Source organism: Petromyzon marinus, unplaced genomic scaffold (genome assembly GCF_048934315.1).
Source record: "Petromyzon marinus isolate PM22_M1 ecotype Great Lakes invasive population unplaced genomic scaffold, UKy_Petmar_22M1.pri1.0 PM_G_Scaffold_49, whole genome shotgun sequence".
Taxonomy (NCBI): domain Eukaryota; kingdom Metazoa; phylum Chordata; class Hyperoartia; order Petromyzontiformes; family Petromyzontidae; genus Petromyzon; species Petromyzon marinus.
In genome coordinates this window covers 218470-230573 of record NW_027423001.1, presented here as the reverse complement: position 1 = coordinate 230573, position 12104 = coordinate 218470, and the positions used below count along the sequence as shown (strand labels likewise).

Genomic DNA, 12104 nt, shown 5'->3' with positions numbered 1-12104 from the left:
CTATGAGTCTCTGTGTCTGTTGGTCTCTGTGTATCTCAGTGTGTCTCTGTGGGTGTCTCTGGGTCTCTGTGTGTCTCTGTCGGTCTCTCTGAGTCTCTGTGGGTCTCTGTGTGTCTCTGTCAGAATCTATGTTTCCCTGTGGGTCTCTGTGGGTCTCTGGTGGCCCGGCCTGCTGTTGGCCACCCACTGCTCGTGTGCTGTGCCAGCCTTCATAGACGCTGTTACTCGCCAACAGCAATTTCCTCAACAGTCTGTTATTCAAGTTTCATTTCAAGTTTTCATGTATTAGGTATAGCCCTGTGACATGGGAATCAATAGTGGTCACCCACCTAAGTTCATTATAAATGTGGGAGCATTATATGCATTAGTTCGCTATCACGACATACAGTACCCTGGTGTCTACAAACTAAGTTGCCTCTGTGGTAGTAGTTACATTGGAGAAACCAAACGCCATGTCTCGGACCGCATTCGTGAACACAAAGCAGACCTTAAACACGGTAGGACCAACACCTCGGCCATGGCAGATCACTGTTATAATTCAGTAGGCTCACATGACATTGACTTCTCCAAGACAGAGGTTCTTTGCAATCCATCTGGCTACCATGAGAGATTTGTTCATGAGGCTATCCACATATACAAACACAGAGACACTTTCAACCGAGAAAATGGACTCTGGCTTAGCAATCATTGGAAGGATTTGATAAACCATTTCAGGTCTTAATTGATTGTTCACGCTTACGGTGGCTTTCAGACAGCATAAATTTATTTTTCGTCTCCCCCCTCCTCTTTTCAGAACATAGATGGACTCTTGATTTAAAGCTTTCGTGACTGCAGTAATTCATATTCTTAGCTCTTTCGGTAAAGTCACGTTGAAGGGAAACAATAAAACAATAAAATATATATATAACACAATATATATATTTTATTATTCTTAGTTTTTTCGGTAAAGTCACGTTGAAGAGAAACAACAAAATAACAAAATATATATAAAACAATAAAAAAATCTCACGACGTTTCGACCATAACTCAAACGGTCATCATAATTTATAAATAAATGTGCCGTTTAAAAATAAATTTATGCAAACCAACACACCTGATGATGACCGTTTGAGTTATGGTCGAAACGTCGTGAGAATTGTTTATTGTTTTATATATATTTTGTTATTTTGTTGTTTCTCTTCAACGTGACTTTACCGAAAAAACTAAGAATATGAATTACTGCAGTCACGAAAGCTTTAGATCAAAATATATTTTATTGTTTCCCTTCAACGTGACTTTACCGAAAGAGCTAAGAATATGAATTACTGCAGTAAGGAAAGCTTTAAATCAAAACATCAACAGGCTGATGTGCCACATCTCCTCCTTCAAGAAGTCTCACAGCCCTGCGATGTTGTGTCCACACAACCCAAACTACGGAGTGCCTGGTGGTAAACCGCTGTGCTGTAGCCTGCGCCCCTCCAGTGGAGGAGGAACAGTAAAACCTCGCTGATGCTCTCCTGAAGCACTCCTGTGCGCAACAATCATTGAGACTAGTTGCACGTGCATCGATTGTAAAACCCCGTTCCGTTTCAGGAAGTGGGGACAGTTGGTGCCGTGTGCTCGTTTCACGTCGGGGTGCCACTAAAGGCGCAGGTCCCACTCCTGAGTGATCGGTTACGCGACGCTCTTTTGCACGAATAATCAATCTCTTGCAATTTTATTTAATTATTTAAATCTTTCGTGACTGCGGCGATTCATATTCTTTGTTCTTTCGGTAAAGTCACCACGTAGAAGGGAAACAATAAAATAATAAAAAAATATATAAAACAATGAAATTCTTACGACGTTTCGACCGCAACACAAGCAATCATCGTCAGGTGTGAAAACCACAGCAAGAACATTTAACTCGTAATCTCGTAGTCACTTACGTGTTAATATCGCCTGATGATGTCACTTACATGTTAATATCGCCTGATGATGTCACTTCCCTCTTAATGTCGCCTAATGATGTCACTTCCCTCTTAATGTTGACTGATGATGTCACTTCCCTCTTAATGTCGCCTGATGATGTCACTTACCTCTTAATGTCGCCTAATGATGTCACTTCCCTGTTAATATCGCCTGATGATGTCACTTCCCTAATAATATCGCCTGATGATGTCACTTCCCTCTTAATGTCGCCTGATGATGTCACTTCCCTCTTATTGTTGCCTATTGATGTCACTTCCCCTCTCAATGTCACCTGATGATGTCACTTCCGTCTAAATGTCGCCTGATGTCACTTCCTTCTTAATGTCGCCTGATGATGTCACTTCCTGCTTAATGTCACCTCATGATGTCACTTCCTTCTTAATGTCACCTGATGATGTCACTTCCCTCGCATTCAATGCAAACATGTCCAGGGCCCCGAGCCCCCCACCTTCGTCTGAAATGTCCAATGCGCCCATCGCAGAAAGCTGGTGCTACACACAGGTAACTTGTTCCCCTGTGGCCAATCACATTCAACGGGTCTCCGTCTTGTGCCGGTCAAAGTATGCGCATGGCTAATGCATTTAACTTTTACACGTTTTTTGTTCATTGCAAAGCCATCCAAAATGGTTTCATAATTATGTGTAAGTGCAATTATGGATTATCATTGTACAGGCTATTTTTGTACATCAGATTGCAAAGTTCATAGAATTGCACTAACAACATTATACTAGATAATTGTCTCTGATTTTGACTGGTAGTGTATTTTTACAAAAGGGGCAGCAGTTTTTATCAAATAAAAAAAATAAAAAGGCCTTTTATTGCACACTCTAATCTATGACATGTTGAGACTTGTTGTGTTAACGCTGTGCAGTAATGAACATGCAAGGTAATCCCAGAACACTAATAAGACCCTTTCATGTACAGTAATGTTTCTTTCCTTATAGGCAGTTTGTGTTTTTGAGCACAATATTCAGATGTGTGGGTGAAATACTTGAGGGTTTGTCAATGGTCATGTATTTATGGTAATGAATGAGCTTTATAGCTGTTATGTGCTCGTGTATTTCAGGTTAAGGTTGTAAAGTTCTCTTATATGTGGACCATCAACAATTTCAGCTTCTGTCGTGAAGAAATGGGCCAAGTTCTCAAGAGTTCTACATTTTCAGCAGGCACCAATGATACATTGAAATGGTACAGTAAATTCTGGCTATTTTATGACATTAAAAAAAAAATCACAATGCTCACGGAGGTGCTTTACTAGAACAATTTTGCATAGTGCATGTTTTAGTTCATACTATATTGTTTTAGCAATGTAGTCTGCGCGTACATACACACCTAATATGTCTTGTTTATATGTTCAATCAGGTGCCTACGCATACACCCCAAGGGTCTTGACGAAGAGAGTAAAGATTACCTATCGTTGTACTTGTTATTGGTCAGCTGTCCCAAGAGTGAAGTCTACGCCAAGTTCAAGGTTTCTATTCTTAATGCCAAGGGAGAGGAAACCAAGGCTATGGGTGAAACTACTTGTATTTAAGTATCAATTCACGTCATATGTGTATTTGGTAACAGGATTATATCATAATCAGCCATTATTTATCGACTGCTTGAAACATTGTATAAACCTTACGAACACCATCCCTCATCCTTCACATGAGCTGATCTAATATCTCCTTGTCTACGTTTGACATCGTCTTGGGCATGTACTCTACTTTTCTTCCTATTCGACCACTAGTCTCATCCATCAACCATCCCATTTAGCGATGTGTCCTGTCCAAGCCCAATCTATATTTACAACAGTCAATATGTTGTCTTTGATTTGACCAACGTGTTCCTCTTTCAGTTTCTCACTGTAATTCTCAACATACTTCTCTCCACGCTTTGTGTACTTTTTGGTTTTGTTCCATTTGTCAGTGTTTCTATTTGTAATCAGTGTTTCATAGTAGGTAATATGCACTAGATTGGAATCTTTCATCCTGTAGCACATTGCAACTTTTCATTATCAAATTAATATTCCAAAAGTGCTCTTGATCCTGTTCCACCTTCAGAAGTTGCCATTATGCATATTTTTTGTGTTTTCCATGATATTGACCCTCCAATAATTATTTTATTTTGCTTAGTGTACCTGGACATTGTCATTCACGGACATTTCTTTTCCTAGTTTTACAATCTTCACCATGTGTTATTCCATTGTAATTTATCAAGTGACGGCTTTATTTTTCTGCTTGCACTCACTGTTTATTACAACTTCATTATTTTTGTTTGTATTCTCATCCATTTTTTTATTCATTTCTGGTGGTTTTACAAAGGTTGGCATTTTCATCCCATTTCACACTTCTCCTTTACCTTGCTTTAGTGGTTCATATTGTTTGTTTTATAATTGCCTTATTACTTTCAGGATACTCTTTCAATGCGCGATAACTATTTTAAGTGATGACATCCATACATTTACTGTGCTTTGCTAAGGCTATTAACATGTTTCTGAGAGTCTAAATCTATCTTTTTGTTTTAAACTTTCATGTTTTTTTCTTATTATTTGCTTTGGTGTTGTCTTTGGTAATGTTAACATGTAACTCACGTCACACAACCATGTTTACAAAGACAAGCATTATTAATACACAAACACATTCAACTAATCCATATGAACTATATCTTCATACACTTAAATCCAGGTCTGATTTTCATCTACCTTGAAGTTAAAAGCTAAACTGAACTATTTTTATTTTACCAGGCAAGGCCCACTGAACTACAGTGTGGGAAAAAAGTATTTGATGCCCTGCTGATTTTGTACGTTTGCCCACTAACAAAGAAATGATCAGTCTATAATTTTAATGGTAGGTTTATTTCAACAGTGAGAGACAGAATAACTACAACAAAATCCAGAAAAACGCATGTCAAAAATTGTATAAATTGATTGGCATTTTAATGAGGGAAATAAGTATTTGACTCCCTCTCAATCAGAAAGATTTCTGGCTCCCAGGTGTCGTTTATACAGGTAATGAGCTGAGATTAGGAGCACACTCTTAAAGGGAGTGCTCCTAATCTCAGCTTACCTGTATAACAGACACCTTTCCACAGAAGCAATCAATCAGATTCCAAACTCTCCACCATGGCCAAGACCAAAGAGCTCTCCAAGGATGTCAGGGACAAGATTGTAGACCTACACAAGGCTGGAATGGGCTACAAGACCATTGCCAAGCAGCTTGGTGAGAAGGTGACAACAGTTGGTGCGATTATTCGCAAATGGAAGAAACACAAAAGAACTGTCAATCTCCCTCGGTTTGGGGCCCCATGCAAGATCTCACCTCGTGGGGTTGCAATGATCATGAGAACGGTGAGGAATCAGCCCAGAACTACACGGGAGGATCTTGTCAATGATCTCAAGGCAGCTGGGACCATAGTCACCAAGAAAACAATTGGTAACACACTACGCCGTGAAGGACTGAAATCCTGCAGCGCCCGCAAGGTCCCCCTGCAAAACAAAGTACATATACATGCCTGTCTGAAGCTTGCCAATGAACATCTGAGTGATTCAGAGGACAACTGGGTGAAAGTGTTGTGGTCAGATGAGACCAAAATGGACCTCTTTGGCATCAACTCAACTCGCCGTGTTTGGAGGAGGAGGAATGCTGCCTATGACCCCAAGAACACCATCCCCACTGTCAAACATGGAGGTGTAAACATTATGCTTTGGGGGTGTTTTTCTGCTAAGGGGACGGGACAACTTCACCGCATCAAAGGGAAAATGGACGGGGCCATGTACCGTCAAATCTTGGGTGAGAACCTCCTTCCCTCAGCCAGGGCATTGAAAATGGGTCCTGTATGGGTATCCCAGCATGACAATAACCTAAAACACACGGCCAAGGCAACAAAGGAGTGGCTCAAGAAAAAGCACATTAAGGTCCTGGAGTGGCCTAGCCAGTCTCCAGACCTTAATCCCATAGAAAATATGTGGAGGGAGCTGAAGGTTCGAGTTGCCAAACATCAGCCTCGAAACCTTAATGACTTGGAGAAGATCTGCAAAGAGGAGTGGGACAAAATCCCTCCTGAGATGTGTGCAAACCAGGTGGCCAACTACAAGAAACGTCTGACCTCTGTGATTGCCAACAAGGGTTTTGCCACCAAGTACTAGGTCATGTTTTGCAGAGGGGTCAAATACTTATTTCCCTCATTAAAATGCAAATCAATTTATAACATTTTTGACATGCGTTTTTCTGAATTTTGTTGTTTTTCTGTCTCTCACTGTTCAAATAAACCTACCATTAAAATGATAGACTGATAATTTCTTTGTCAGTGGGCAAACGTACAAAATCAGCAGGGAATCAAATACTTTTTTCCCTCACTGTACATAGCTCTTTTTCAGAAGTGCCCCGGCCACAAACGATAGCTTAACGAGATGGCTTATTGTGTGGAAATGTATAGCAGCCAAATACTCTGGATTTTTATAAATATGGAGGAAAAAACCGGAAGATCTGGATAAAAATACATGCAACCACAAGGAGAACATGCAGATTCCAAATATACAGGCATCAGGGTTGAGATCGAACCCATGACCTATATACCAGGCGAGGTAGTTGACTGCCACCGTGGCGCAGGGCTTTAGAATACATTGCTGTCTTTACACTTTGAAAATAAAATAAAAAATGTTTTTCCCATTACATGAAATTACCACCGTTTATTGTAAGAACTGGTGAGTATTGTTTGAAATCTATTTTTTTACAGAGAGCCCGCGAGCATACCGCTTTTTCCAAGGAAAAGACTGGGGATTTAAAAAATTCATTCGAAGAGATTTTTTGCTTGATGAATCTAATAGCTTGCTTCCAGATAACAAACTGACACTATTTGGTGAAGTAAGTATGACATGCTGCAGCTAATGTGTAATTTTCTATTTTAGTCATTACAATTGCACAGTTGGAGTCAATATTCTACTTAATTGAAGATTGTAATAATTACTTTCCCTGTTCCATACAAGGAAATTGTTAACATGAGTTTTACAAGCACGTTTTTCCTCCACTGGTGCTAGAGTTAACATAGCACAACAATTAAATAATCAAGCGTAATTTTTTTTAGGTTTTCTCCCTCTGGATAGTGTTTATATTTAAACCTTGACATTTTTATAAACTAGAATGTCAGGTATTACATAAAGTGTTTTGTTTAAATGTCGCCACATGAATTCCTTTTCCTATTCTCGGACATCAGCCAGTTTGATGTAAATGTTTCTTGTCCTTAGGGGGGTCCTTTTAATCAGCCAGATTTATATTTTTTACCTTTAAAATACTTTACAAAATACAAGCATTTTTGATAATGAAAGGAAGCACATCAAGAAGGGCTGTTCACTTCCTCTGTTGTTGTGCAGAACCCATAATTAGGGGCCTCACTACCTGTTTAAACTGTTTATACAGTGTAAAATAACTTGACAAAAATATAGAATGAAAATTGATTAATATGAAAAACATTTCACGGACCTCTATTTTGGCATTATTCACAACACTTGTTCTGATATAGGATGTCTGTGCAGATTTGCTTGCTTGATTGAACCAAAGCCTACATCTTCATGCAAAATGTGTAGTTAAGTGAGGATTTGTAAAAAAAAATCATCAAATGCCTTCTCAAAGCTGGTTGATGTCTATGCAGGTTAGTGTGGTGCAGGATTCCGTGAACATTTCTGGTCAATCCAGCATGAGTACATTGATAGTGCCAGATTGCCGGCTGGCAGTTGACTTCGGGGAGATCTGGGACAATTACCGCTTCACTGACTGCCTGCTTCGTGTTGGTGGCCAGGAGTTTAAAGCACACAAGGCCGTATTGGCAGGTCTGTGCCACAACAAGCAACACATGCGTCGTTTAGTGTACAATAGAACCATATAATTAATGATACTGTAATTAGTTTGGGGTAATCAACTACAGCCATTTCCTGTTTTACACTGAATTTTATTAACTTACACTGGCAAATGCTTACGTCAATTTGTAATGCTTTTTGTTAAAGGATACATCAGTAAATATGTGTAATGAATTCAACTGAGTCACAGACGCACTTCTTCAACCGACACACGGGGTACTACCCCGTAACACATGAACAACCTATGCTGGTGGACCACCAGGCTATCTACACTAATTACACGGGAATTAGCTACGACGGACCGGACCCTGGCCGGGGTCCGGGTCCATGTGTTGGTGACTCTTGTAGGACGTAGATTCTTCAGGATGAACAACAGCAGCCGGTCCCTCTCAGGGACCCGGCTTTTATCCTCTGTGGCGGGGGTGGCTCCGCCCTTGGCCACGACCACCTTCTGGAATCCTCTAGCGGGTTCCCGGCCCTGACACGTGACCACCCCTAGCCCCCACCTGGGGGCCCTGTGTACACTTTACCGGTCACGTGTCCTTCGTGGTCAAGTGCCATGGCCCTTGGTAACCCCATTCCCATGGCCAGCACTCTCACACCCTATCCTGTAGGGGTCGGCACCCCACGCAGAGCGTGGTGCCACTCAGCACTGTCAGACAGCGCTCACCATGCCCCTCTCGGGCCGGTACTGCACCCACATCCACGTGGTGCCCGCGATGTTAATACATCGCACGCCGTGCCTCTCTATAGCCGGCATTACACAGTGACATTCGCGATGTCACTACATATATAAATGTAATATTGTATTGTGTGAGAGATGAACATATTTAATTAGCCTGTTGCTAAAGTTTTTATTCCGTTTTTATTTACTTCACTATATCGTTGTTGTGCAGGAATTCATTTTTCACAATGCAGTTATGGTGTAGGTTTTGAGCCTCTAATTTGGACATTTATTTGCGTCCATGTTTGACAAATCTGTAATGGATATGCCATATGAAATAAAATATGGATCTGGATTTTACCTCTTTTGTATCTAGATTATTTGATCTCTAGATATAACATCTAAATGTGTCTGTACCACATTCTGGTGTTTTTCCAATTCACTGTACAGTAAAACCTTGAATTGCGAGTAACTTGGTCTGCAAGTGTTTTGCAAGACGAGCAAATTTTTTAAATAAATATTAATTTGATAAACGAGTGAGGTTTTGCAATACGAGTAGTACGTATACGCTTTGTCTGCCGAGCGTCACGTGATCACAACTGATATACGAGTGCTTTGATATACGAGTGCTTTGGATTACAAACACGTTTCCGGAACAAATTATTCTCGCAATCCAAGGTTTTACTCTATTTGTTAACAGTTGCTTTACCTTTTTCAGGTCGGTCACTTGTTTTTAATGCTATGTTTGAACATGAAATGGAAGAGAGCAAAAAGGTATCTTTAAATGCAATCTTAATACAGCACATTAATACTGTGATCATACATTTCCAAGGTGCATTTGTCACAATGGATCGGTTGATAAGTATCTCTTGAGAGTGCTGTCAAATGTTGAACTATTACCCTAGTAACTCTTTTGGCGCATTGCACGTTTATTATCAAAAAGTATTCATTCCGAGGGAATGTTAGATTGTATTTTATAGCTATTTTTTATACAACATTTCACAGAAGGCCATTGCATGTGTGTCAAGAATGGATTTATTACGCGCAATAAATAGTCATCGGCAAGTTGAATACAACTTGAATGGAGCCACTTTACATGTGTTGTGTAGATATAAAGGATGTTTATTTAATTTAATGCTATATTTTCGTCTCCCAATATATGCCGAAGTTAATTTGAATATATTGTGTTGCTACCTTGCAGAATCGAGTGGAGATTAATGATGTGGAGCCTGACGTGTTCAAGGAAATGATGAGTTTTGTCTATACGGGAAGGGCTCCAAACCTGGAGAAGATGGCTGATGAGCTGCTGGCCGCTGCTGACAAGGTTACACGCTTAAAATATTAACATGAGATCGCACCACCTTGTGATGTATCGGTATGCAGTTGTAGGTCGCAAGTGAAATTAAAACAGCATTTAGGTATTTTCTAAAGCCCGTGTCACAAATAATATGAATAGCAAATGTATATGATGTAGACGTTCACATTAGTGCTTTCAGGTTTTGGAATTGATGTCCTGGGAGATGATTGAATTTTCAACAAAAAATATAAATTGTCATGCAATTTCACAATTGAATTGAATGTCAAACTGGTATTAGTCCATGCTAGAGGCTAGTACGTGTGCATTGAAGTGCATTCACATGCAGCATTTTTATCCTAAGTGCAACCATTTGGCTGTGTGTTCTTGTATTGAGGGTTTTTTGTTAATCACATTAACAATTGATACAATTAGTAATAAAATAAAGGGAAGTGTTTTAAAAGATTGTTTGATATGGCATGGCTGTATAGAAATAAATTGGAACAAATATACTTTTATTAAGGAAACGGATATCCTGCTGTTCCTGAAGATCTGCCAGATAATCAGTTAAGAGTCATTACTCTCCCTTCTGGAACATCATATTCAATAGTTCCTAAAGCGATTGTAATGAAATAAGAATACAAATCGTATAAAGTCGCATGTTCAAGCTTTGTTCATTAAAGTTTAATATTATGCTAGAGTTGAAATATGGTGGCTTGCAGTTGCATTGTTTATCAGCTTAACAACCAAACTCTTTAAGCTCTTGGAAAACAACATCTCACCTCCTTTGTAATTTGCATGACTTTGTAACCAATATAATAAAGTTTAGGACAAGGACCCCTAATTATAGTAGAGATCAATAAATACATGACTTAAAACATAAATATGCTGAAAGGTTGATGCCATGTTTTAAGAAAATTCTCAAACATTTGACTGCTATATACTGCATTTATAAAGTAGTTCATGGGGTGAGGGAATGTTATACAAGCGAAATAGGTAGAGAAAATAGTGTTCTTAATACTGAAATTGCACTTTGTTTTTACTTTTCTCAAGTATGCATTAGAGAGGTTGAAGGTGATGTGCGAGGAGGCACTATGCACAAACTTGTCGGTGGAAAATGTTGTAGAGACTTTGATCTTGGCCGATTTGCACAGTGCAGAGCAGTTGAAGGCCCGGGCCATTGACTTCATAATAAACAGGCAAGTCTAGTGAGAGTGTGACTGTCACTGAGCTGCGTAACATTGATGATGTTACCTGGCAATTTGCATTACAGTCCCTTTTAATGGAGACTAACCGTTTGCCCCAATCCTTATAGACACTGTTTATTAGGAGCTCGCTTAACCCTGACTTGTACTTGCAGTCATGCGATGGACGTAATGGAGACGGCGGGCTGGAAGTCCATGGTTCTGTCTCGCCCTCACCTGGTTGCGGATGCTTTCCGTGCCTTGGCCACGGCCCAGTCTCCACAGCTGGGACCTCCATGCAAGCGTCTCAAACAGACTTAACGGTGGCAGGCAAAGAACATCTATGACCAGGAAAACTTTGGCTGCACGGTGCGGTTATTTACCTGTGGCCTCCATGCAAACAACCGTGAAGACTTTGCATCAGACTACCAACTTTCCTCTGCTTTGAAAATAATGTTAATTTAAGCAAATATGTTTACTTTCACAAAAAGGTGGCCAAATTCACTTTACCATGTAATATAGTGTTACATCTATACATCTACAACTCTATAAACAAGTATATATGTAGAAAAAGTGGAAAACTACAACCTAATAAACACCACGACATATCCCAATTGAGAGAGTGTAAAATAAAACGTTCGATGTGATTGTCCCTAGGTGGCAGGACAATTTGGTTCAATTGTTTAGTTAAGCAAAAACAATGGTCTAAAACCCTGCAATGTCTACCTTAACGTGAAGGATGAGTATTCGTCCAGTGTCTGTGTACTCAAGGTTACAGATAGTGGTATAGGGAACAACCAGTTCTAAAAGATAAGAATGTGCCAAGCCATATAAGGCCTTAATTCAAGAGGTAAACTTTTCAGATTGATTTTTCATTGCACAGACAGCTTATGCATTGACTAGAACAGGAGTACTATGATTGCGCGAGTTTGAAGACTGACAAAGATAATATTGCAGTCGTGTATCCTGCGTATAACAAAGCATGGATGGAGTGCTCGGTGTAAGAAAAGGCAAGGCACAGCATCAATTTGGCCATGTTACGCAGTTGATAACATTTCACTTTTTTGCTCGTATGGGCTTTCATGTATGACCCAAAGGTTTTTGACTTACAACAAAAGTAAATCTTATGTCCATCAATTTAGTAGTTTGTATTCACGGAAACAAGATGTGCTGTTT

General features: G+C 39.8%; 1 protein-coding gene across 2 annotated transcripts; it reads left to right on the top strand.

Annotated features, from left to right (window-relative positions):
- Nucleotides 1–2352: 2352 nt before the first annotated feature.
- Nucleotides 2353–11041, top strand: LOC142917409 (speckle-type POZ protein-like). Of its 2 annotated transcripts, none has more exons than XM_076062065.1 (8): nucleotides 2353–2451; nucleotides 3017–3138; nucleotides 3313–3464; nucleotides 6670–6797; nucleotides 7582–7759; nucleotides 9169–9224; nucleotides 9652–9774; nucleotides 10798–11041. In XM_076062065.1, the coding sequence occupies exons 1-8, from the start codon at nucleotides 2374–2376 to the stop codon at nucleotides 10951–10953; spliced, it is 993 nt and encodes a 330-aa protein (XP_075918180.1). In that variant the 5' UTR covers nucleotides 2353–2373; the 3' UTR covers nucleotides 10954–11041. The 2 variants fall into 2 exon arrangements, with proteins under 2 accessions (XP_075918180.1, XP_075918181.1); XM_076062066.1 differs by lacking the exon at nucleotides 2353–2451 and adding an exon at nucleotides 2537–2591 and having other exon boundaries at nucleotides 10798–11039.
- The last annotated feature ends 1063 nt before the right edge of the window (nucleotides 11042–12104 follow it).